Source organism: Tripterygium wilfordii, chromosome 21 (genome assembly GCF_013401445.1).
Source record: "Tripterygium wilfordii isolate XIE 37 chromosome 21, ASM1340144v1, whole genome shotgun sequence".
NCBI classification, from domain to species: Eukaryota; Viridiplantae; Streptophyta; class Magnoliopsida; order Celastrales; family Celastraceae; genus Tripterygium; species Tripterygium wilfordii.
In genome coordinates, this window is record NC_052252.1 from 7,668,317 (window position 1) to 7,695,828 (window position 27,512).

Sequence of the window (27,512 nt, forward strand, 5' to 3'; positions counted from 1 at the left end):
AATTTGTTCATGTATATCTCCTACTTTGAGGTGCAACATTTTTATAAAAGAATTACCGACGAGCTGATCTTCAGAATTGGATTAATATGAGTTCGTCCATAACTTTTGCCCCAGGCTCGATGTCAAAAAATCAATGTTGAGCCTTATCCGTTTGCAAGACGGTTTGGGTTAAAAATTGTGGTAAATAACTTCTGCATTTCAAAGAACTGCACAAAAATTTCAAATTAAAAAGCAAAAAAGACAGAAAAGAATGGATCTTTGTGTAGGACAGTATAAATTGGACTCAAAACTGATTATTCTTGTCTGCATGTCGTCGAGAACTTTAATAAGAAAAAGTGTTCCATGAGAGGGAAAATCCAACCCATTAAAATCCAGTCAGAGGCTTTAACTTCTCATAGAGATCTTGCAGATCTTAAATCATTTTATTCTCGCAGTGGAATTTAGTTTTATCTAGATTGTCAGAAATACCCAATATCATTCCATACTTCTCTAGTTCTCTACCCTCCAGTCCCCACTGTCCTTATTAAAGAGATTGGATTGCACAAATAATGGACATACAGTACTTGAATAACATAAAAATGCCACATTATGCGAGAATAATGGACCTATTCCAGAGCGTCATCCCAGTATCAGTTTTCCTTCTTTCCCCTCAAAAAACTTCGCTAGATACTGGTTATTCGTTGGATTCCTCAAGGCAGAATGACATTTCTGTATAAGGACCATGAAACATGTTAAATAGAAGTTAACAATACCACAGCAGCAGCAGGTTTTCCACGGAACAAAACTCCCATGGAAACTGCAAAGCTAGGATAACAGTGTGCAAAATTTGTTGTTCAGTCTATAAAAAAAATCAGAGAAACAACTATATAATTTAAAACTGTCTCATATACTAAGTATCATATGGTTCTATTCCAAAGTTTTAAAGAGCCATACCTAAAGGATCAATAGACAAGATAATCTGAAGAATTGTCTCCAGTAATTCCCCTCTCCTCCCACAAGGTGATCTCCAAAACTATTTTTCACCAATGTCTAATAGAACAACCTCACTCATTTTATCTGTGCTGCAAGTATGTAACAAATGAGGTGAATCTTGTTAGGATCACTTCCACACTTGCATTAGTCAAGTATGAAGATATGGAGCGATCAAGGGTTGGGTTTGTACCTTCGTAAAATTCTTAAACCAAACAGAAAATTAAACACCAACAACCTCAAGGCTAAGATGGAAAAATTAAGCAGACAAATAATACCATGTCACCATGTCAGTATAAATGTAAGATATGGAGTCATCAGGTCTGGCTCCATCCGGCCAGGGACTTTGTTTATTCGACTACTCATCTTAGAACCATGGCTCATCAATCTGATTTACACCAGTATTCTGCTCAATCACTAGTTGGTACCAGCTTGGGATACTCAACCCAGTGCACAAGCTTCAACTTCAGCAAAGTTGTTGACATAAAGAATGTGTCCGAGAACCAGTATTGTATACAAGGTAAGTTTCCGCAATTTATCTATCATTTATCTAGATTACTTATACATAACCAAACGTGAAGCATGTGATCGAATCTCACTTTACAAAGGAGAAGATAAGGATAATTCGAATTCCAAGGGAAATTCTGCAATTCAGTTCCAGCAAAATTGATTCAATTCACAAATCACGCACCTATGCGTTTACAATATCTCGATTGCATCAATAATTATTCTAAATACACGTAAAATTCAAGGTTACAGAGAGGAAAAAACCTTACTTTACTGATTCCTAAAAGAATGAGAAGACTTGTAGAATTTAAGCAACGGCGACGGGCTGCTGCTTGGAGGGCTGGACGTTGCTATTAGAATCGGAGGCGATGAAGTCGTCGAGGTTGTAGATGACTGTGATGTAAAGAGAACAGCTAGGGCATCGAGCGATTTCCTCACCGAGACGGAGATCTTCTTTGGTGATCTGGAAGAGGTCGCCGCAGGGACAAGGGTACGTGTAAGCTTGTAACTCCTGGTTCCACTGCATATCCTCAATTTCTACATCGTCGTACGACATCGTTAGGCCAGAGATTTTGAGCAGCTCGAGCTGGGACGGCGGTGTCAGGAAGCAATCTAGGGTTTATTATATAAGGGAGCGCAGTAGGAGTTAAGGTCGGAGTAAGGCGGTTTTTTTTACATGAAATTACACTTTGAGCCCTGAACTTTCGGAAATATTAGTTTATGCCATTATTAATTGCTTTCTGTCTCCAAGAATGTTCGCTTTTGCTATTAGGGAAATTTTATCTACACTCCACAAAAATATTATCTTTACACCACTTTTTAAATATGATATGTTTACACTAAAAAATTATAAATCTACCTATAAAATTGTAGTGACAAGACCAATTTACCCTAATTGTGTAAAATATTAGAAATTTTATTATTAAGTTTACACACTTTTTTTTGATAAGTTTTAAGTTTACACATGTTTCTTTAACTCTAAATTCATCCTCACACTCTCTTACCAATTTAATTATTACGGGGAGGATTGCTCCTACCGATTCTCCACAACAGACACCATCCACAAACCTTGTAGAAACACAAACGCAGAAAAAAAAACCACCCTATTGTCGCTCGCATTCAGTCCTAAGCTTAAGAACATCCCAGATCTTATCTCCCTCTGTTTGTCATGCGAAGAGCTTGTCTTGCGCAAACTATCGTCCCACTTGCAACATCTCTCTAATTAAAATTTCTCTTCTTGGTTCTCTCTGATGCCCATGGACAAGTACTAGGTCTTGCAATCGTTTCTAGGACAAGATCCAGATCCTTCCAATGCTTCGTGTTTCAAGGAGAATAAGGGGTAAAGATCAAAGGGTGGAGATCAATGTTTCAACAATCCAAATATTCAATTCGGCCAAATATTGTGGACCATGATTGCTCTCGATCTTTAAGGCATGCAACTATAGCCCAAAGAAATTTCTCTTCTAGGAGTGGTTTGATTAGCATACACATATTGATTGCTTTTTTGTTTTTGGAAAATTTTGATGTAAATTTAGTAGTCTCTAATTGACTATTAATTAAATATGTAAAAATTATTTATTTCAAAATTTTAGTTTAAGGGTTAATATGTCATTTTATATAAAGATATTTATGTAAATTATAAAAAATTAAAAAATAAAATAAAGATAGTAATTTTGTGGTGTGTAGAAAAAATTTCCCTTGCTATTATCGTCATCCTCATTTGAATTGTGCTAATATGTCCCTGAAGTATGTTGTCCCCAAAAAGCTTGTATGTCATTCAGATTGGGCCGTTGTTCAAGCCCAAGGTCTTTCTCCATTTGGGCCATTTCCCTTTGCTCTGATTGAGATCGGCCGGTGATAATGGACATTGGGATGGCCATTGAAGACTGAAGAGTCCCGTTCATTGACTCGACAAATGACTTTCCTAGTTGTGGTGGGGTTTATTTAGGTCTAATTGCATAAAAAACAAAAACAAATTTTAAAAACAAAAATATAAAACAAAAACATAAAATATAAAACATAAAATGAAAACAAAAAGTTGAATCTTGTTTGGTTGAAAAGTTAAAACTGAAAACAAAAATTGAAAACAAAAACTGAAAGCATAAAACTGAAAAAAAAAAATGTGTTTATGCTTTTATTTTCATAATAATGGAATATATCAACATCACTATATTTTTTATAACTGCAGCGTTTGCCGTGTTTCACCATTGAAAACATCAATAGAAAGAAAAAAAGATAAGAAATAAAACAATAACCCAAAGTATAATTGATCATTGTCTTCATATCTCTATACAATTTGCAATCTGAAATCTTAAAGAAAGTACAATCTATAATAAGTGTAATTAGTTCTATTTTCAAAACTTTTAAAAACCTTTTTTTGTTGTTTTCAAAAATTTTGAAAACCTGTTTTTGGTTTTCATAAAAACCAAAACAGAAAATACAAACAAACAATATTTTTTGTTTTTATTTTCTACTTTTTGAAAACTAAAACAAAAAACAAAAAACAAAAATAATACCAAACATACCCTTAGTTTTTCTCCCTTTTTGTTATGTTTTGATTTTGATTCTTCTATTCCAAGTATGTGACAGGCTTTCTTTGACAAAGGATTCTAATTAAAAGATGGGCAGTAAGTACTCTCTCTCTTTTTTTGTCTTGTGTCCGCATGAATGGCTAGGATTCTCTTGGCGTGAACCCTAGAAAGCATCGAAACAAGTTTAACAATTAATTATCAAAGTCCAAATTAACTAATCACCCCCTTTAATTGCTCTTAACTTTTCAATAAGTTAAAGGAAAAGGAAAATAGATTCCTAGCTAGCTAGCTAAATTACACGCGACAAACTTAGCTAGGAATCTATTTTATCGGATGAGGAGGAGAATCGTCATATCTCAACTCCTCCCCGTACCATCATGAGAAAAGAAAGCTTGTGCTTGTGATTTAATTGAACCATTGCATGTTTTTAGAATAAAAATAAATCATATTTTATTAACGGAAAATTAATAATGATCAGAAACTCTTGGTTTGAGATAATGCATTAATATCCTAATATTGAATCTGCACCACCCCCCACACAGAAAATGATAACACACTAAAATACACAAGGCACCTGCAAAACCTATCCATAGTAGAGTAGATGACAAAGTAGTCAATAATCAAATACAAAGTGGGACGAATTTGGATAAAAAAAAACAACTAATAAATAATAATTTATCGGATGCTTTATTCATAACCATCACCACACACCTACCTTAATCAAATGAAATATCAAGAGCTAAATTACAGAAACACAACCATGTGACCCTATCTACTAATGAAGCTATTATATATACATATATGCACATATGTTAAAAGGTGTGTGTATCTGGTCATTCGGTTTCCATTAAGGCTTTATCTATATGTCATTGTTTTACCCTATCGAGTAATGAGGCTATTATATATATAAAGGGATGTTTATATGATCCTTGGGCTTCCATTAGGGTTTTGTCTATATGTCATTGTCTTATAACAACAAATACACATAAGCACCGCCCGAAACTAAAGACAAGAGAGGATGCCTGACCACCTACAGTATTTCTATATTTTTACTTTCTTAATTATCAATCCAATCTAGGTTATTTAACATCAAGAACCCTAATTTTTTAGATTCATGTCAAATTGTTACAATTTGTGTTACTATGAATGCAGTAAATATCTCGATTAACCCACGACGGTAATTAATAATTAACTATGAATCTAACTTTTTTCCTTTTTGGTAAAGTTTTATGAGCTTACATGCATGTTAATTAGCTTATTGAAATTGGTTTACTTTATATTTAGTTGAACCATAATATAATTAATAGCTAGGAGCCTAGGAGGTCCCAGTGGTCGTCGTTTCTTTAGCTAATTTATTTATTATTAGTTATAATATGTCATTATATATGTGCAATGCTGAAGAGAGGGAGAGGGAGAGGGAGAGAGAGAGAGAGAGTCATTGTCAATAGCTGTAAGATAGAATACAAGGACCAAAGACCCACCATTAATAAATACTTCTCCCCCCATGAAATACCCAGAAGAGGAGAGGAATGCATTTATAAAAGATGGAGAGGAAAGTCACAAAGGATTCTCTACCTGTTACTTCTTAAAACATGCATGGCTCTGTTCGATCCTGCCCTTCATAGGTGGGTGAAGCCCCCTTGAATTCCACAAAAAAAAAAAAAGGCCAAACCCTCTCAATCAGTAGTGTTTTGAGTTCATTATTATCTTCTTGTTAATCTTTGTTATGTTGGGTTTGAGAGGTTGAAGCTGCCAGCATGATCTGGTAATGAATCTGTCTCTTTCTCTCTTATATCTCTATTTCGGATTTATACCATGTTCTTTCACCAATTTATACATATATAGAGACACACCCATATTTATAGGGGAAAACAAATATATATCCATGGAACCATCAATCAATAGATCATAATTGCCAGATTTATTAATGGTGGGTTTCTTATTTTGTTTGTGCACTAGTGAGTTACAGTAGGGGGTTATATTTGGCTGATTTTTATACCCAAAATAGCAATTCAATATATCAAGGGACTTTTGTGAGATTAGAAAGGCGTTTGGTTTAGAGATCAATATGGTTCCATCAGGTCATCTGGCAGCTTCAATCACTCAATTACCAACAGTAGTAGAAATTCTTTTGATATGGAATTGGCTCGGTTTTGGTTTATACCATCTATCTGGCTACCAAATCTCCAGCATCATATATATTTATTTCCAGGTAATTCTTCTATTAATATTGGCTCATCAATTAATTTATTTAATTTGTAATATTTCTTCGATCTCTTCTTTTTGTGTCATATATATTTCTTAATTCTCATTCTTAGTCAATTTACATTATCTGATTGATTTGTTTAATAGCAGATAGATATCATTGAATTCTCCAATTGCAAGGGATCTCTATTTCTGACATACAGATTAGAATATATAAAGCTCTATGCATATATAGGTAGTGCTGTATTTTTTATTTTTTTAAGGAGGAAAACTGTATTTTATTAAGTATCAACCGGCAGAAGATCTGTCAATACAGCTTCCTTAAGCCACAACGGCTCATACATATAGTCGTCAAAACATATACTTTATATTCTGGAAGTATATATAAAAGGGTGTATGTTGTACATTAATTACGAGAGTATTATATACCGTTAAGGCGTTAACATGTCCAGCTAGCTAGTTTTTGGTGTATATGACCCACAACTATATATGAAGAGGAGAGACTATAATTGACACTTCAAACACATGATATTAATATGATACAATCTATACATACCGTCTGTGTAGACTATGTGTGTGTATGTAGTGTTGGGTTTTTGGTTTGGTTATTTCAAAATAATCAAATTTTCTCCATCATGCAAAAGATGATATCCCATATTGAAAAAATAAAAAGGTTAAAGTTATTGTAAATGGCTCTAACTTTTGTAAGGATAGTTGGTTATTGTCCATAAATCCTAAATGCACTATAAATATTATTATTGTGAAAAAAAGTAAGAGAGAGAGTATGAATCCTTATATTCAGAGATAATTTGTGTGAGATAATTCATCAATAAAATTTATCATCACAATCCGTGCACGTAGGCTATATTAGCCGTACAACATAAAATCGTAGTCTCTTGTGTGTGATTGATTTTGGTTTATCTTAATTTTGCATTAATTATTTGCTTATCGTGAATATCTTGGGCTATTTCCACTCTACAAATTGGTATCAAAGATGAATGTTACGATTTACGATCGGAGATGACATTTAAGTCTACGAAGCTTTTGAAAGCTCGATTCGATGTTAAAAAGTTTGATGGGAAGATCAATTTGGTCTATGATAGATTCAGGTTCAACATATCCTGATACAACAAAGGTTACACATAGCATTAAAAGGGCTTAGGTATCAATTGGCAGACATGTCCGGTGATGATTGGGAGGAGTATGATCTTTAGGCATGTAGCACGATTCGCCTGTGCTTGTTGAAGGAGATCCAAAGTAATGCGGGAGAACTCGACCACATCATTCTAGGCGAAACTAGATGATTTATACATGACGAAATATCTAAAGAGTCGTTTGTATCTCAAGTAGCAATTGTACAAGTTGCAAATGGGTTGAAGGTACATCTCTGAATGATCACCTTAATGAATTTAATAAAATAATTTCATAACTATTGAATGTCGTTGAGGAGGTAAAAGATGAGGATAAACACATATTACTGTTATCTTCTCTCCCTAATTTCTATAAGTATCTAGTCACTACTTTGCTCTATGAAAAAGATATTATTGAATTGGAGTATGTTACTGTTGCATTTTTCTCAAATCAGTGGAGAAAGAAGATTTCAAATATTGATTCACATGCAAAGGGTTTGCTTGTAAAAAGGAGATAGGAAGAGAAAAATATCTAGAGGAGGTAGATCAAAGTCTAGATCGAAGTCCAGAAAGAAAGAGATTGAATGTTACAAATGTCATGAAAAGGTTCACATTAAAAGAAATTGTCCTTTACTCCAAAAGCATAAAAATTAGGTGTAACGAATGATAAGAGCAACAGAGTCGGAGATGAGGCTAGTGTAGCCGAGCAGAGTTTTGATGATGATGAGATCACCTTATCAGTGATTTTAGAAAAATATTATCAGGATGCATGGATACTAGATTCTGATTGCTTGTACCATATGTGTCCAAATATGTAGTGGTTTACTTCCTATGAGAAGGTTGATGCTAGAACATTTTTGGTTAACAATAATATGGCTTGTAAAACAGTTAACAGAGGTTCGATTAGAATTAAGATGCATGATGGGATAATGAGAATACTAACAGGGGTGTGTCAAGTTCTAGATCTAAGGAAGAATATGATTTCTCATTGGATTTAAGACTTAAATGTGTACAAGTTTACGGGCCATGATGAAATTCTAAAAGTGGCGCGAGATTCTTTGGTCGTGATGAAGGCCAAAAGAATTTGAAAATTTATACACTCTCTCTGATAATATAGTAACAGACGGGGCAGTAGTGTCTACTTCAGAGAACTTGGGGATATCATCTACACAATTGTATCTTGGCCACATGAGTGAAAGGGACATGTTAGAGTCGTGCAAGCAGGCAGTGTCTAATGAAAGGGGTCAAGGTTAGAAAGGTTGATTTCCGTGAGCATTGTGCGTTCGGAAAACAATGCAAGGTGAAGTAACTCTAATAGTAATGAACAATGCATAACAATAGTAACTCTAATATTATCCATTCCATTATTGTTAATATTAAACAATAATACAAAACCTCTCGAAAACAATAATACATAACAATATTTTTTGTTTTGAAAAATTAGTTTGAAATTGAAATATTACTTTTTGTTACACATTTACACATTATTTCATATTATACATAGTATTTAATTAGTTTCATCAATTTTAATATGTATTTTAATTAACCTTTTGGGTTATTTTATAAGGGAAAACATCAAAATAAATGTTCATCCATAATAGGCATGGAAAAAAATTTCCATGGGCACTACCCCCAAACCTCTACTAAAATTTTTTGAGCTTATCAAAATACTTTTTTTTCAATGTTATCCCACCCCATTATCACCTTTTGGCTCCGCCCCTGAATACAACCATTCATAAAGACCAATGACATTCTAGATTATGTTTACTTGGATGTGTGGGGGTACTTCAAAGGATGGAGCAAGGTATTTCATTTCATTTCCTTCATTTATGATTATTCTAGGCATTTATGGATCTACACGATAAAGAGTGAGGATGAGGTATTGAAAAACTAAGAAGTGGAAGGTATTGTTTGAGAAACAATCAATTATTCTTTCATAGGGGTGGAAGTTCGATTTTTTGGTTTGGTTTGGAATCAGAATCTACAAAACCGAATATTTTCGATTTGATATTATTACAAACGAAACTGAACCGATTTACATATGGAAACCGAAGCAAGCCAAATCGAAAAGTTTGGTTTTGGGTTTCGATTAAAATTGTTTGCTCCTCAATTGCACAGCAACCAAGGGTTGACATCCACTCAAAAGCACTACGAAACCAGCAGAAACCTCTAAAAAAATCATAAAATGATGACAGGATTGTGTTGGTTTCAAACTTCCGACGTAGAGGCATAGTCTTTGCCTCTCTGGTATTCTCTTCTCAGTGGATAGATGATTCTGGATTCCACACTCGTCTCTCAACTCAACACCTGTAGGTTGCAGCTCAAAACTCTGTTTGTATTGAAACGATTTCAATGTTCAGAGGCTCTTTGGCTCTTTCCTAGAGAAAAGATATGAAAAGCAATCTAGCTAGCCTAATAATGCTAGGCTAGGTTATTCTCTTTATCAATGACAATGAATGAGATACTATTACTTTAATAAGTCAATGACAATGAATTAGAGTATCGGTTATCAAGTCATGTAAAAGATAATGTATAAGACTAACTCGATTTTTCGGTTTCAAACTGTAATAGAGTTTTTTAGATCGGACCGTAAACCAAAAACTTGTTAACAATAATCTCAGAATCTAAAGTCGAATCGTAAACCGAAAAACCGAACAAAATAATTATTTTTGATTTGGTTTTCGGTTCAGATTACGGTTTGGTTTGGTTTTTTATACCCCTATTCTCTCATGACACAAATATAAGTTGGGAGAAAGCCTTTAATATTTTCATAACATGATCTTGCTTTATGAGTTGATATGTTCAGTTTGTGTGTAACATTATCACCTGGATGAGCTAGTCTAAATGTTGAACATGTTATTGAGATTAATTAGTAGTACACAATTTACTACTTTACGGTAACCTTATGTTATAAAAAGATGATAAACTTGTCACAAAAATTAGTCTTTTCTAGAGACAAAAGATGTTGCCACAAAAGGAGACAATAGTTTTTTGCGGCAAAATCTTTTGTAGCCGAAAAATCTTTTTGTGACATGGTCTTTTACGACAACCTACAACGACTAAATAAATTGATCATTATATTCGAGTGGTTATTTGCTGATCACATCCTTACCTTCAAACATGTCAAGATTAGTCAATTGTTCTTTTATGACACAAATATAAGTTGGGAGAAAACCTTTAAAATAATTAAGGTTGAGCTCGGATTGATATGCAATATAATTTCAAAAGACCATAGTGAGTTATACATGGTTGGGTAGCTTTATTCATTTGATCAATATATCCTCCATTATTTTCGCATTTATAACTCTTCTGTTAGTTAACGAGCATTCTTACCAACTGATTGACATGTATATTATATATTCCTTGATGGTTGGAGTATTGGTTTTGAAAATATTTGAGATACTTGTTGAGTAAACACAAAAAGTCACTTGCGGATTTTGCTTACAGACTTATCCATCAACTCCAATATTGACTATGATGATCTTCTTTGATTAATTTCAGTAAGCGTTGGTATAGTACCATGTCAAACTATAACTTAATAAAATTTTGTCTTAAGCCTAGAAAGTGTACCAAATTTAGAAGTCTCTATGTATTTACGAACTGTTGGAAAAGCATCGATATCTGAATTTTCTTATTGTTTCTACATATTTGAGAAGCTTAATTGTGAAAGAGCTTATGAAGAAATCGTTGCATGCATTGAATTTTAGGACTTCTAAGCAAGTTTGTGTTCAAAGGGGTGATCAAATACTTAAAGATATGAGTTGTTTTAATGATATTGATTGGAGTGTAGAAGTGGGATTTCATCAGAGTATTCTTTTGTGATATGTTGCAATTAATCTATGTTATTCTATATATCTAAATAATGACGACATATGGGTAGTCTACTTGAGACTATAATTTTTTTTTTGTGTTTACCACAATTCGCAAATATAAATATTTTTCTGAACATAGGCTTTCTTTATGAGTTAATATGTCCATTTTGTATGTAACATTATTGCCTGCCTAGATGAGCTGGTGTAAATATTGAACTGGTTATTGGCATTAATTAGTGACAAAAAAACTACTCTTTTACGACGACATTATATTGCCAAAAAAAAAAGAAAAACTTTCCACAAAATTTAGTCTTTAGTGATGATCAAAATTAGTTTTTGCGGCAAAATATTTTGCCGCCACAAAATCCTTTTGCGACGTGATCTTTTGCAGTAACCTACCATCTGGATGAGTTGTGTAAATGTTGAACATGTTACTGATAAAAAAAAAAATTTTAAAAAAATTAACTGTTTTAAGGAGACATTGTGTCACCACAAAAAAAAGACAACCGTCATAAATGCAAATGTTAATTTGTGACCAAAAAATTAGTCTTTTGTGGTGACAACGGTGTTGCCATGCACAAAAAGATTACCTTTTTATATCATTGTTCTGTTTTGAATTAATAGGTAATTGTGTGCATGCGTGCTTTGATGCTCAGGTACTTAGATCACTCACTTCTCTTAATTAAGATATTTTAAGAAATCTTAACATCAACGTCTGGAATTGAACTTGAGTCTTGCTGGTGGAAGCATTGATAATTAGCAACTCTCTTTGTTATTTGTTTAATAATTAGGTTAAATCAATTTAATTATTTTATTGATATACATGGAGCTGGCAATAACCAATCAATGCTCTTTTATTATATCAAAATTGCATTATATATGTACATATATGCATCATATATGTACATATATGTTAGAGAATCATTTGCGTTATGGGTAAAAAGAAACTTGATGATTCTAAGTTGACACATTTTATGATTTGCGACCACAGATATAATTATAACTTGAACATATAACGAAAGCAACAATTGGCCTAACCAATTGACCTTTGACATGTAGTTAGAGCTTAAGCTAACTGCTCAAGATTTGTTCAATAATCATCCTTCCCTAAAATACAGACAAATCACTTAATAATGAAAAGCTACATCACAACAATTTTGTGGAATGCATGTTGTAGTATGTTTTTGATTACTAGATTATACGAATTTATCTGTGGCTCATGAGTGAGTGATGTTTGGTTATTTCAGTTCAATACTCTCAAGTTGAAATAGCCAACTTTTCCTTTTCTGAAAATACTCTACCAAATCAATATTTTCTTTTTCTTCAACGAGTCCTTTCGATAATTTCAACTTCCACTTTTTTTAATAACCGAGAATTTTTCGGCCCAATATACCCACCGAACAACTCTAAACTCTGACCACCAACCCAACTCGCTCCACGCTGAAGACAAAAAAGACCGGGACGAAGCGAAATAATGCAGTGACTAAATAACTCTGCTCAAACCATAGCATGGAAAACAAAAAATCATTTGAGACAGAATTTCTGTGATATGAATGCCTCTTTCAAGGCGACCATAATTTTCCCTGAGCGAATGAAAAAGGAATCCTCCGACGCTTTCAAAGTTGTTCAAACTCCCACTTCAGGAGTGATTATGGCACATATTTTGGCATATTGAGATAAAATGTAACGAGAAGTTGTAGATACAGGTACACCCTAAACTAAATATTCTACACCACATTATATATGGCCTACAATTGTAACCTTGATCATGGAAAGAAGAATCATAATTGACTTGATCGAGAGCACGGACATCAAACTTTCTTTTCAATCTCCGACGGTACAAAGGTACAGAATACTTACAGTTCTCAGATGAAGGACCACATATCTGAACGCAGAATGGAGGAACAGCCTTGCATTTCTCTCTTCAGGAGCACTTCTCCGCGCCACCCTGAATATATATGCCTTGGTCATTCATCCAGGTTCTTCAATTTTTACTAATCAGAGTGCTTTCTTCTCTTCAATTCAGTCTACCTAACTGCAATGAAACATGAAGCTCTTCATCAGAGTCGTTACTCAGCACCATGGGGTTCTTCCATTCTAGATTTTCACATCGGCCTGTTTTATGATCTGGAGATGTCCCATTGAAACTCAGAATGAACTGGTGCTCTATTTTAGGCGGTTTGTCAACCCCATTTTCTATTTGAAACTCTGGGTGCATGAACGGTGCAATCAATCCTTGATGGGATTCCCCCTCCACCAAAACGTGCTGGATATTCAAATTCAGAGGCTCAAAGTTTACTTCAATTTTATCCCTTGATGGCACCAGGTGTGGGGGAGACGACTCCCCGAAAGTGGAATCAATCCCTGCTGCAGAAGCATTTACCTGTTCTTGCACTGCAACTGTACCAAAAATATCAAAGAAATGAAAAAATTAAAAATAATAATGCATCATGAATTTGGAAAACAATATAGCATATAGTTAGAACGGGGTTGTGCTCTCCATTTTTTCCTTTTTTAGTCTTCATTCTTCCAAATCTCATACACCAGTACATCTGGCTGTTTATTGGTATCAATTGCCACAGAAGAATGAGACAACTTTAGCATCTACTTGAATTCATCAGGAAGATTTAAAATAAAAACCTGGTTGTGCCCGCTCAAAATGATAGTATGAATGGCATCCAGCAGTAGATATAAAGCAAAACTCTTGGAATTAAAATAAAAAATTAAACATGGTTTTCATCAAAAAAAATAAAAAAGATTAAAAATGGCCTCTTGGTGTAACTCACTATATTTTTCAGAAGAAAAGGGCTATGGCTTTTGGTAAAGACCTTATTTACAGAAGAAAATGCATCCCTTTTTACCATAATTATCACTCGAATGCATTACTTGTTTCTCAATCTTGCAAATATGACCATTCATATAAAAGCAACTGAAAACAACGCTTGCATAAGTCCAGCAAAGCACTGTAAAACTGAAATGTTGTACTAATTGGTTCAGGTGTACAAACCTTGAAGCCCTTCATTTGTTGTGATGAGATCAAGCTCAAGCAGGTCAAGAAGGCGACCAAGATCAACGCCACTAGTCCAATTCTCCGGAGGCTGGCCAACGTTTAGTTTTAACCGACCTCGATTAGCAGTTCCACCCCAAATAATCCCAACTGGCCGTGGCTTTTCACCATTCTGACATGTTAAAAGGATAAGGCTTCCACTATCTCCTTCAAGGTCAAAAGTCTGCTGGTTCTCACCAACAACGAGAAAATCAGTAAAGAAACAAATCCCTTTCTCGTCATTGTATTCAAGAGCATAGGCCATTATGGTCCCAGTAGTCAAGCCAGAGCTTCTTCCAACTTTGACCACTTGCCTTCCAATTAGACTGTTGATTGGAGCCTGCAAGTCTATGATATGGACATCACCAATCTCACCCACACCTTTGACAGCTGTGATTACGTTATTCATGTTAAAATCTTCTGCAAAAGGAATGAAAGCTCCATCTGCTCGCACAAATGTCTCTGCAGGCATAACAAATTGAAATGGGCATGTAAGGGGGGTAGGGAACTATGAGAAATTCATTTAGACAAATATAATACAGGAAAAATCGAGCAACAGACAGCTCCAACATAAACAAGCATACACCTTCCAAAAAAGTCTTGACAGCTTAAAGCAACACATTAAGCTCAGTGATCCAGAGGAAAAGATTTCAAAACAGTCAAATGATAATCCAGACGAAGCATCCTCCTTTATCATTGCAATTTATACTTTATATATCATTAGAATTTATCAAGCCCACTTCAAATATTTCGTGCCTCACTGATTTCACAACCTTACACTTGCTAATAAAAAACTTCCATAAAAATTAACAAGAAACAAGGGGAGAGAAAAACAGGCAATTAGTTTCACATATAATTAAAAATACCAGTAGGGCCCAGTTTTGTCTGGTTTATAGAACAATGACATCTATAATGGTGATACAAGATGAACTGCACAGAGGTAGTTGAGTTTTGCTACTGTACATCTAGGTCCTTAGATGATCATAGACACACAAGCTGAATACAAGTTTCTTTAGGGTTTGACCTTCGTTATGACTACTATTCAGGATCACAGTTAATAACGACAGGAGCTCGGTTTTGAAGCCTAACAATTAAGCTCAACTAAAATGAGGCCTCCTTTCTAGTTATTCGATTTAACAACCAACTCAGCAAATTAGGAATTCCTAATTTCAACAAAAGTAGGAGTCTAGAATACAGAAAGCAGTCTAAGAGGGGAATTATAAAGAGAAATTACTGGCTGTGCCCTAGCAGAAGAAGATATTACACTAATTGGTGATGTTAATGTAAAACTATATTACCTGGGTTTGTTCCAGCAAAGATTCCATACCAAAGATCATCTGTTATAAATGATGTTGCCCTCTCCACAGCACCCAGATACACTCCAGGTCCAAGGCTGGGTGGCAAAGGATGAAACATCTTTTGACTTGGGTAATCCAAATCAACTGCTACATGCCGATTTGTGAGGAAACCAACCTGTCGGTTCCCTGTTCGACTTTTCACAACAGCACCCAAAGTTCCATATGTCTCTTGGCTAGCAACCTACAAGAATGTTAAATGGTGTGATGCTGTGATTTCAAGAGAAATGACAAGTAAACAACACATCTGTCCATTATCCATAGACTTAGAGTTCAGGACAAGCAAGCGGAGGATTAAAAAAAAACTGTGAAACCAACACATTAAAATAGTATATCAGCACAAGACATATGAATTACCCATCCCAGAAATTTATAATCGTATTTGTCATGGTTCAAAGCAGAAGCCAAGGAATTCTCAGCATAGCAAGCACATCAAACCCCTAATTACCAGAATCCTACACCAAATCTTCATAAAAAGTAGTACTCAGCTCTCAAGTTCAACCCCAACAGGTTGTGCACTAACAATTTAATCTAATTGTTAAATAGTGTTAACGTGCGGTCACCAAAAACATTTATTTACCCTATAAACTAGTTCTTCCCCAACCATACACCATACAATTGAATATAAAATGGAATTTCATTGGTCCGATAAGATACCTGAGAACCAGAGCCAATGCATGGCCCACTCCCCCTCAAATCGTCAACAAGTTCAGTATATAATTCTTCCTTAGGAGTTTGTGCAGGTGCACCATAATATGCGAATTCGACAACATCTACTTCACACCATACACCTCCCGGTCCCTGTATCATATGTTATGCAACCATTGTGGTTTCCCAAGAAGAGAAAGAAATCAGTCGCAGACTTAACTTATATTCTCAATACAAATCCAACGAGAAAAAATTGTAAGCGAAAGAGGTTAAAATGGAAAAAGAAAGAGAAAGGTAAAACAGGGAAACAGGAGGAAATGTGAAAAGAAGCCATAACTAAAAAGAGAACAAAAGACTTTCAGTCTCTCAAAGAATCATGAAAATTTCCACCGTCAGTTCATTATGACCCAAACAGCGATTGGTGCTTAAATCAGTATGCCCTCAACCCCACCCTCAAGAACTTGAAATGAAAATATCATATGGATGCTCATTGAAAGTAAGCAATCCAATGCAAGGCCAGAAGGCCAAAAATCTCTCACCTCAAGGGCAGCAGGTAGGCACTGTGAATGGCTGAGCCATTGCCTATGAACTTTCCTAGCAACAAAAACAAGAATTGCGGGTATATCAGTCAGAACACCTCGTCGAATTCGAAACCCAATTGCTGTGCCAAGAGTAAATCGACGCAATATTTTGCTATGAAATGCCCTTATGGTCATCAAATCAAGCAGGGTGGTAGCCGGCTGTCCAGTTGGCAACCGCCCAAGAGTTTCAGGAAGCACTCCCTTCTGAATGTTTCCAAAATAATTTGCCCTATCTTCTGCTGCATCATTCAATCGACTCAAAGTAGGCCAAGAGAAATATGCAGCATTGCTCTCTGAGTGCTGACCAGCTGAAGCAAAAGGCTGAAGTGGCGATGGACTTGATGAAGGCAGATTATGATGATTGCAGTAATTTCTTTCCAAACCTAAAGCAGATTCCTCTGATTGTGTTGATCCAGAGTGGTGAACTGTTAAATCCAATCTTCGGCTGTCCATCTTTCCACACTCCGATAGGTCATTAATTCATTGCTCTTAGAACCCAAACTTGTATGTAAATATAAACAACTAAACTATAGGGTTTTAAAACAAGAACCACATGGCATGCTCATGTTCTCCAGCACAGTATAAAACAACTATGGTGTATTCCAACTTCCAATCATTATAACTATTAGTTGACATAGAAAGTATCTTGCCAGTAGATTAAACTTACAACACCAAAAAGACGAATAAAATATTGGAAACCAGAAAACAAGGAGCAGAAAAAACTGATGAAAAATATTAAAAACCGGGTTCTTTGCTCTCTTCCCCCTTTTTGAGAGAAATCTGGAACAAATCTGTTTGTAAAGCAGTAACTAAAGGTAACATGGACGCATAAAAAAAGCTCAAACTTTTTACATGAAAAACAAATATGGATTAAGAGGAGATAGTGGCGTCTCTAACTTATCTAAAGCTAAAAGAGTGTGCAAAAACAAAGAGCAAAAATGAACAAACGAGATCGCTGCGAAGCTGGAAAGAGAGGCAATACTGAGTGACAGGGAATGATGCAAACAGAGCAGACCAGATACCCATTTCATGTGCAAAAAAGTACGAACAAAGTCAAAACCTTGAAATGGATATCAGAAATAAACAGAAGAGTCCATATACCGGGTTGAAAATAATAGAATAAAACAAACCAATAAGCATAGCACGAATAATGGATGATTAAGCAAAACCCAGATAGGAGATGACTACAAAAAGAGTGATTCAGCATAACCCAGATAAACTAACAGATAAAACAAGGAGGGACAAACAAGAAAAAACTCACCGATAGCAATGGCGGAGCAGTGATGGATGACCCAAAATACAGCTCCTTAGAGATTTTCATGCCCTAGAACAAAAACACTTGTTCATTGATTTAGAGAAACTGATTGCCAATCTGCACTCAGATTAGTAATGTGTTGTCTGTGTAGAGATTGAGAGGACTGTATCCAAAAAGAGAGAGGCTTTTTCCCCTTTTTTCTTTTTAAAATTTCTAGGGAGAGAGAAACCGATAAATAAATTAGGGCTTAGGAGTAAGTACGGATTTAGTCATGTATTTTACTATTTTAGGTATTTAGATGTACCCCTTTATATTTTAGGTAGATTTAACTTTTTAAGTCCCTGAATTTCTTTTTTGATTAAACAAGCTCTGTAATTATTAGAATGGTACACCTTACCCTTAGCAGCAGTTAAAAATGCTGATTTGGAACTAATTATCTTACAGAAAAGTAGGGATGACAACGGGCCGAGGTCGGATCATGGTTGCCCCGTCCCCGCCCCGCAGCTCCAAGGGTATGGCCCGCCCCCAACCCCGCATGTCGGGGTGACCTTTACCCAGTCCTAGCCCGCATCTCGAAGGGTATGCCCTGGCCCCGCCTATGCCCCGCAGGTCAGGGTGACTTTTACTTATTAGAATGGTACACCTTACCCCTAGTCGTCGTTAAAAATGTTGATTTGGCACTAATTATCTTCCAGAAAAGTAGGGATGGCAACGGGTCGGGATTGGATCATGGTCGCCCCGTCCCCGTCCTACACCTCCAAGGGTATGCCCCGCGCCCAGCCCTTCATGTCAGGGCGACTTTTACCCAATCCCCGCTCGCATCTCCAAGGGTATGCCCCGGGCCCCGCCTATCCCCTCATGTCGGGGCGACTTTTAAACCCCGTCCTCGCCCCGCACCTCCAAGGGTCCCCGCGCCCCCGCCTCGCCCCTATTCAACATCTTTGAAAATTGAAAAATTAAATTGCACATCCAAGGAATTCGAACTTAAGACTTCCAAGTGGTAGAGTAATGGACTAACCAACATACTAGTTTGGCTCCGTTTGGCAGAGCTTATTTGCTGTTAAAATAAGCTAACTTCTAAGCTGTGAAAAATAAGCTAACTTATAAGCTGTGAAATAAGCTACTAGGTGTTCGACGAAATTTATAGCATAAGCTAGCTTATAACAACTAAAAAAGTCTTTTTCAATTTAATTTAAAATATAAAATAAAAAAATTTCATAATATCATATATAATGCTATCTTAATAAAAGAGAATAACCAAAAAAAATTTAAAAAAAAACATAAACTCTAAATAAGCTTCAATTTGAAGCTTATTTTTTTGGAGCTTATTAGAGCTTATAAGCTAGTTAAGTTAGCTTATGTGGGTTGTTCGACAAAGCTTATTTTGAAGCTCATAAGCTTCAAAATAAGCTATGCCAAACAGGCTATTGGCTACTTTTATGTTACATTTGCGAACTAATTAAAATATTATCTTTACATACCACCTATTATATTTTTAACACAATTAAATAATTTTAGTTTTACTTAAAGGGTATTGATTTTAAATTTTATATTATACACTTCTATATTTTTAAATTGTTTAGTTTTATACTTTATTTTATAAAATCTTAAGGTGTTAAGATTTTATCAACATCTATGAGTACTGGGTCATATTATGGCTTTAGGGTTTAGTGCTTAGGTTTAGGGCCTTTAGGGGTTTGGAGATTAGGATTTAAGAGTATAGGGTCATATTTAACTTAAGGTTTAGGTTCCTATGTTTTTATCAATATCAATTCAATTGACTTAGGAATAGAGACTAGAGAGTCATATTTAACTTAGGGTTTAGGGTAAGTTTTTATCAACATTTATTCAATCTAATTAGGAGTATGATAATATTATGTTTAGGGACTTTGGGTTTAGGTGTTACTTTGTTTTTGATAATAATATGAAATTAATATATGTTTAGACAAATAAATATTTATCTATATTTTATTATATATATATATATATAAACATGTATAGCGGGGTGGGGGATCGGGGCGGGTTAGGGACAAATTATCATCCCTAAAAAAAGGAGTGTAAAAATGTCATGTTACACTTGCATCATTAATGAGAGATTTAACCCAAAATTAAAATCAAAATAACAAAACCAAACCCTATTCTTCCTTAACTAGCTGCACCGGCCACCGTTTGAGCTCCTAAATCTGAAATGGTGATGTAGGAGGATGAGTGGGAGAAGTAGCAGTGGCAGGTGGATAAACATGAACCATAGGAGGAAGAGGAGGAGGAGGAGGAGGAAGGATCACTAGCATCCGTTGTTGTTGCTGTGGAGGTGGATCTAAGCGAGTTGCATATCCAAAAGGAATTCTAAACAAGACATGGACAGTCGTTGGAGAGCACCACCTACCATTGCTCTATCGCCAACCTGTTTGGAGAGGAATACACCCTCAACCTCATTTCCAGATCCTTTTCTTGCCTTTCAAAATCAATGACATCTTCAATCAATCAAACATACTAACATTAAGAAATGTTATTTTGTTCTTTTCTGCTTGATAGATGAAATCAGTTCGTGCTTTAGCCGAGCTATTTCAGTAGGTTCCACAATTGAGCTAGCTATTAGGTGATGCTTAATGAACGTGAATCATATAAAAACAAAGAGAAAGAGAGAGAGAGAGGGGACATTCTTCAGGGTGATTTATCTTTTCATTTTGGGATAAATTTATTTACAAATTCATGGTGAATTATATTTTGATCTTGGGATAAAATGATTTCGGAAACAAAGAGGCGGGGATTCTAGGGTTTACGATATGTATGAAACAGATAGGAAAACTTTAGTCACACCCCGATGTTCACTAAACACACCCCGACTCCCGTTGACTTTGTGGTTTTTTTAGGTTTTGACTCATAACACCCCACCCCCAATGTCTGGAAAAACAGAGGAAGATCTATGCATACCACGACTACCTCGATCGCAAGTGAGCGGCTCACGAGACGGTGAAGAATTTGAAATCAGAGCTACAGGTGTCATTCAATCGATTGAAGGCGTTTGCTCATGAGGCTATCAAGAAGCGGGACATGTGCTCGAGGCAGAAAGACGAGACTTTGCGTGAGAAAGAGGAGGCTTCGAGATTGAATTAGAGGCACTCAATGGAGTTGGTGAAATCCAAGGAGTCTCTACAATATGAAATTGAGAAATCAACCCATATGCTGGTGAGTGGATTCGATAAGATATTTGGTAAAGTAAGCAACTTCAAGAAAGGGAAATGTTGGAGGAGATTCATTCCGTCGAGAATGAAGTTGTGGGGCTCAGGGATTTAGTTGGTGATTGATAATAAGTTGATAAATTTGGAGTCTAAGATGGAATCACAGAGGCCTTTGTTGATTTTCTAGGACAAGGTATCACTTTCTTTGTTGACCTAGAATTGGTTTTATGCACTTTCTACCTTCAATGCAATTGTTGGGTCTTTATGTTCTTTCTAGCAGTAGCTTTCTGGCTATGGTAAGGACATTTCCATTTGGATGCAATATGGTGAAGCCAGATGCTCACTCTGTAAGGGCATTTCCATTTCCATTTGATGATTTTGATGTATTTTAGAAGTGGAATTCCCTATTGTGTTTTGTAGGTTTTTTCTTTGCTTTTCAATCTTGGGGTGCACTTTTCAAATGTCTCAATTTTTCAGTACTTTCAGTGTATTTATAAAAATATAAGATTTTATGGGTTACGCTTAAAAAGGGGTGTATTTAGGAAACATTGGGTATGACTAAAGTTTTCCAAATAGATATGGTTCCATGTTATAATTTTGAAAAATCAATAATTTAAAAAATTACCACATGTCACAATATGATAGGTGACGTCTACATGTACATCACATCATAAATGAAAAAATAAAAGAAAATTACACTTAAGGATCGCATCAATATTTCTAACGTATGTTACAGCGAAGGGATAAATTGTACTATTAAAGTAAGTATATGGGCTTGTTTAACCCAAAAAAAGTTCAAGAGCTTAATTGACCCAAAATGCAAAGTACATGAGTTAAATCCGTACTTATCTCAGTAAATTATAATTTATCCCTCTAGAGAAAATTATAAGGCCCAATATAGTACCAAAAAAATATATTTGCACAAACAAATTAAAATAAATTTTCTTTTTAAAAGAAAAATCTCCAAGCCCTTTTTTTTTCCCCCTCCTTTTGCCTTATCTTTGTCTTTATCATATCATTTCATTTTTTTCTCCTTTTGATTGATCATTATATCATTTGTGTAGGGAAGTGGATGGATAACATTTATGGGAACAAAAAATCGTTTGTTCATATGGTTAAGTTAGTAGTTTTAATTTATAGCAACTTCAACCTTATACCTCAAAATGGGGGACATCCTCTCCACTATTTTAACCATAAATTATTTTTAAGAGATCTCTATTCTAATATCACACCCCCATTTTAACACCAAATCAAATATTTTAATACATTATATCATAAAAGAAAATGAAGAGAAAGAAAAAGAGAGAAAAGGGAGAAAGTGAGAATAAATTTTTTTTGATTTGGGGATGGTGGTACGTACCTCAACTTTGGGATTTGCAAGTACTACATTCCATTTAGGGGTATCCTCTTGGAGTTGTTCTTAGTACTGAGAGGTTACAGAATCTAATACTCACTCTGGAGCAATTTAGCGTTATTTTAGCATTGGTTTCAGCCCAAGGCTTAATCGGACTGTGTGATTTGCAGGTATCACATGTGACCCATGGATTTATCATTGGAATTGAGTCCAGTGAGCTATTCTTTTGATGGGTTCCCTAGTAAAAAAATATTTATGGTTGAAAAATAATGGAGAAAAGGACAAAGAATATAGATATTATTATTTTTCTATATTTAATCTTGTAGGGAAATTGGAGGCCATCTATATATTTGCTCTTCAATAGTAGCACATTTTTCACCCCCAAATAATTCAATTCCCATCCATCCATATTGGTGGTGACAAAAAGAATAAGGTGAATATAATATATATGTATAATACTTTCAATTTCGTTAGCCAAAAATACTAGAACTCATAATTAAGACAACAATATTTTTTTCTAATTTGTTGCTTTGCAAAAATGAGTTCTTCCATTAAGCCTGATTTGAAAAGTGGTTTCAAGATGGGAAATGTGGGGGCATGATGTAGACTTGTTGGAGGTAAGTATGATTGCTTCTTTTACTACAATCCAATAGTGGGTTTTATCTCAATAATGAAAGTATTGTTAAAGCCTCTTTCTTGCCCTTTTCACACATAAGAATATAGGATATTTGAAATCACACAATCATGTGCATGATGTGTGTTATTTCCACTATTTTTCTATTGCACTATTGTTTATCTAATATAGTCTACCTTTCTTAAAGAGAGTTGTCTTTCTTTCTTAATTGTGTCGGCATACACCATCCATCATCTTTTGTCAATGACATTATCTTATCTCTCAATTATCAAATCATCATGAGTCCACTCTTCGTATTACAATAATGCTGAGAAATTGTTGAAGCAACTCTCAAATAACAAGGGTTTTTTTGGTCAAGTATCGTTGTTGACGATGTAGAAAAATAAAGCTGTGAGGGGTTGATGTATCCACAGTGAATCAATAAATAAAAAATGGATAATATTGTTGATTTAAATCGAGAGATTTATGATATCAGCAATGCTAAATCATGGGTAGCTTAGCTCACTCTCTTATCAAAATCATCCCTAGGGAGGATGCAAAGGAGAAGCTTTTTTTGCCATATAATTGGGAGATTTTTGGTTGATATTAATAGATACATTTTGCAATATGCAATTTTTCATACATGCTATCATGTCATATTGGTTTCACATAGTTTGGTTTCTTTCTTAGAAGAGGAGGAATTGTCAAGCACTTTGTTTTACGAGAAGTTGAATACAAAAATCAATAAGAGTAGGAAGCTATGGGTTCCCCGAATCTGTGGGCTCCACAATTCGTTTAAAATTGTAGAGTCAACAATTTGAATCTAATGATTTGAAAGGTGTGTCACATCACACTACATTTTTATTTTTTCATTTTTAAAACTTGTCTAACTTTTTCTCCACCATTAGATTTGAACTGTAGACTCAAAGAATTGTGGAGCCTCCAAATCCGTCTATTGATCCTTAAACTCTAATCGGTTCACAACAAAAATGAAAATGGGTTGTGATGGTATAAAAAATTAGATTGGTCTTGGCGTTGTATTAGGAGGTAGGATCGTAGGACTGATATTAGAAAGTGTAATTGTTTCTGCTCAGGATAGCTTGCACGGGAGAAACAGTGAGTTGTAGGGGCTCCAATGGTATCGGTTGAGAATCCCCCCAGGGTTGGTGACCATACTAGCGGCATGCAGGCCTAATTTAACACCGTTTCACGGGTGACCCTCAATAACATAGTTGTCTTATCTGAACCCCTCTTGTATGGGAAAAATGCTTGCTTCACAGGTATTTCCCAAATGTAGAGTCACCCCCTACCGACAAGCTATCGCAGGGCGCTCGTCCAACGCCCACCAAGTTAACCATTACTCCAAGTCTTGTCTTGAAAACAACATCTCTCGTTAGTGTAACATTTCTCTAGTGTACCTTTGGGGTAGTGGTAACGGGTTCCAAAGCATACCGGTATTAAGTTTCTCTTATCACCGTAGTAATTTTTGAACCAGTGATTTCTCAACCTGAACAAATAGATAAGACTAAGAAATAGGGGAACACCCAGACAGACTTGCTTATCCCTTACTAGGAAACCCATGTTGGAGCAATGTAACTGAATTATAAAAAGGATATATCTCTACTTAGCTATTGCTTGAAAGAGTCATTTCTCTCATCACTTCTTCCCTTATTCCTTTCTTAAGTGGAGTTGGTCTCTTTCAGGACTCTAGGTCTTTAGGTGTTAGTTCACGTGAGACTTCCGAGATAAGATGTTTGGTATCACATCGAAGGGGAATCTCAATCTTGCCGAGATGCTCTCTCCTCGGACATTGTGCTCTAGGTGTTCTTTTTGGATGCTTCTCGATTGGTCTCCTAGGCTTAGACTTGGTCGGCGGTCAAGGTAAGCATTTGTAACTCCTCGGTTGACTTGTTAGTTTAGTTCCTTGTGCCATGTGTCAAGATTCTAATGGAGAGTGATTTTGGTATCATCATATTGAAAAGAAATGTGTTACTGTCAAAGGCCTTTTCAAAGTGTCGTGAACTCCATTTTGATTTATTATGTTTGGAATTATATGGAATAACTCCCACTAGGCCAAAAACTCCTTATTATATGAGAATTCGATTACCTGAATTGACTTAGGTCTAAACAAGCAAGTATTAACATGCTCCAGTTATATTCAAACCTATCACAATTCGAATATCACAACTCAGAACACGTTTTGGATTGAACTTTGTTGGAGAATCAGAACACGTCTCACAAAGAAAAATAAAAGAAATTATGAGTGGCTTATAAGTTGTTATGGACCTAGTCTCAAGAGTCATTAAGTTTTGAGATAGTGGACTCTCAGCCAATGGTAAGTAAACTAAAAATGTTAGGCGCATTAACATGGGTTTCCCCGGTCCTAAAATCTCAACAAACTTGAACCGACCTGAATTACTTGGTTAACCCGATACATTACAACATTTTTAAAAATATAATACTAATATTATAATACAAACCATATATATATGAATTATGAAATAAAAAACTGGTCATTAGTTGATAATCAACATTTTTAATAAAACAAACAAACAAAATATGATAGAAAAGATTAATAGGTTACCATAATCATAACCCGAAACGCATGTAACCTTGACTCCTTGTACAACACAGCTCAAGCAGAATGTTGATAATTGGATAAACTGGTTGATAATTCAATAATTACCTAACTAAAGTGTTACTAAATCAAAATAGACTAGGAGCATCTTTATCAAATAATCTTAACATATTTTTTAAAATACAAAAAAAAATATAGTTGTTTTCTAATTTTATAGATTCCCTATCCAACACATATTACATCAGATTACCTATTATATTCTTTCTTTTATTAAAATAATGATTTCTTATATTTCTTTATTAGTTTTTATGATAAGCCATCAAATGATTGCTTTTTATCAATAACTAAGTACATATTGATTACAAAATAATAATAATAATTAAATACATACAAATTAATTTTAGGGAGAATTATCAATAAGTCCTTCATAGATAGATTACACATCATTAGGTCCACTACTTAAATGAATAAACCAATAGGTCCCTGAATTTTTGTTGGAGAAAAGTGCCCTAATATATAACATAACCCTAAAACACTTTATATCATCTCGTACCTTAAGCTTCTCTCATTTCTCTTTCTCAACTCACAACTCACGTTTCTCTTCTCTCTCGACCTCACACCTCTCTCTTGTTGGGAAATTTGCCCAAGATTGACTTGAAATACCCTTTGACTAGTGCAATTCTCCAAGTTTTTTCCAAAATGCCTTGGTTGTAGATATCCCATACACGTTCGCCAAAACATTCTTAGCCAAGCATAACTGAATTGCACTAGTCACCTTTAAATCAAGTTTGTCCCAATCTTCATCGCTCTTACTGGACTGCCCTTTATCTTTCGTTAAAATCGAGACTAGTTTTCCCTTCAAAGATTTGTGTCGCCCAGATTGAATCAACACATTTTTCACTTGTACTTGTCACAATCCAAAATTGATTCTCCTATCAAACTTTTCGATGTAGATTTTAACATCTGACATGTCTGCTTTTAGAAACCTTGCTCCAATACTAGTTGTTAGAAAATTTGCCCAAGATCCTCCTTAACAAAAAAAATCGCACGACAATAGAGAAATTAAAACTAAGGATAGAAACACAATCAACACAATAACATACGTGGAAACCCTTCAAGACTGGAAGAAAAACCACGCACTTAATTTTCTCTCACACCTTGAACTCAATTGAACCTAAGAGATTCACCACAAAATTATCCCCATTTGCTGTCTCTCAGCAGTCTCTCAAATCCAGAGAAACAAAAAATAGGAATTAGATTACAACCCTAGAAAACAAGTCTCATATTTATAGAAAAACAACATCCCTGTCAACCGTCTGGACAACCACTTAATCCGTTCGGACTATAACAGCCTCCAGACGTGTTTTCTAGTGCAGTTGTCTGGACACCCCTATCAACTGTCCGGATAGTTCTCAAACCTTTCTTGATCCAGGCATCCAATAAGGCCCCTTTGCCATTTCATGCACCTGAATTGTCCAAATAGCTAAACCCCTTCCGTTTAAACGACAACTTTAGAAATGTCATACCATCAGCATACCTCGTCTTCACACACAATTTGAATCGACTTTGAATTTATTGATCAATCCTAACATCTCTTTCCAATAATCGACTCTCTCACTCTCTTTTATTTCCAATCACGAATCTCTCTTCATTTTTTTTAGATTTTTGGTTCATTTTTTTCTTGATTCGCATTTCTGGACGAATCTGAATATATTATATTCCCTCTATCCCATTTTCTTAGTCCTC

The 27,512-nt window shown here is 35.2% G+C and overlaps 2 protein-coding genes across 4 annotated transcripts; both read right to left on the reverse strand.

Moving 5' to 3' along the window:
- Nucleotides 1-343: 343 nt before the first annotated feature.
- LOC119989325 (diphthamide biosynthesis protein 3-like) lies at nucleotides 344-2,092 on the reverse strand. 2 transcript variants are annotated; one of them, XR_005465791.1, is made up of 3 exons: nucleotides 1,746-2,092; nucleotides 934-1,061; nucleotides 344-708 (listed from the first exon to the last, which is right to left on the reverse strand). XR_005465791.1 is itself a non-coding variant. In XM_038834768.1 (2 exons), exon 1 carries the CDS (start codon nucleotides 2,030-2,032, stop codon nucleotides 1,784-1,786), a length of 249 nt encoding a protein of 82 aa, XP_038690696.1. In that variant the 5' UTR covers nucleotides 2,033-2,092; the 3' UTR covers nucleotides 344-708; nucleotides 1,746-1,783. The 2 variants fall into 2 exon arrangements, 1 of the variants encoding a protein (XP_038690696.1); XM_038834768.1 differs by lacking the exon at nucleotides 934-1,061.
- Nucleotides 2,093-12,704: 10,612 nt separating this feature from the next.
- LOC119989839 (protein NARROW LEAF 1-like) lies at nucleotides 12,705-18,257 on the reverse strand. 2 transcript variants are annotated; one of them, XM_038835576.1, is made up of 6 exons: nucleotides 18,046-18,257; nucleotides 16,743-17,306; nucleotides 16,213-16,356; nucleotides 15,499-15,739; nucleotides 14,162-14,662; nucleotides 12,705-13,554 (listed from the first exon to the last, which is right to left on the reverse strand). In XM_038835576.1, exons 2-6 carry the CDS (start codon nucleotides 17,235-17,237, stop codon nucleotides 13,172-13,174), a joined length of 1,764 nt encoding a protein of 587 aa, XP_038691504.1. In that variant the 5' UTR covers nucleotides 17,238-17,306; nucleotides 18,046-18,257; the 3' UTR covers nucleotides 12,705-13,171. The 2 variants fall into 2 exon arrangements, with proteins under 2 accessions (XP_038691504.1, XP_038691503.1); XM_038835575.1 differs by having other exon boundaries at nucleotides 16,743-17,286; nucleotides 18,046-18,256.
- Between the last annotated feature and the right edge of the window lie 9,255 nt (nucleotides 18,258-27,512).

What these genes read in the sequence shown, in the direction of transcription:
- LOC119989839 (XM_038835576.1), bottom strand. Translation starts at nt 17,237, where the DNA reads ATGGACAGCCGAAGATTGGATTTAACAGTTCACCACTCTGGATCAACA. An exon ending in GCATTGGCTCTGGTTCTCAG is followed by an intron (nt 15,740 to 16,212) that starts GTATCTTATCGG and finishes ACATTCTTGTAG; the next exon opens with GTTGCTAGCCAAGAGACATA. An exon ending in AACAAATGAAGGGCTTCAAG is followed by an intron (nt 13,555 to 14,161) that starts GTTTGTACACCT and finishes TTTTTGGTACAG; the next exon opens with TTGCAGTGCAAGAACAGGTA.
- LOC119989325 (XM_038834768.1), bottom strand. Translation starts at nt 2,032, where the DNA reads ATGTCGTACGACGATGTAGAAATTGAGGATATGCAGTGGAACCAGGAG.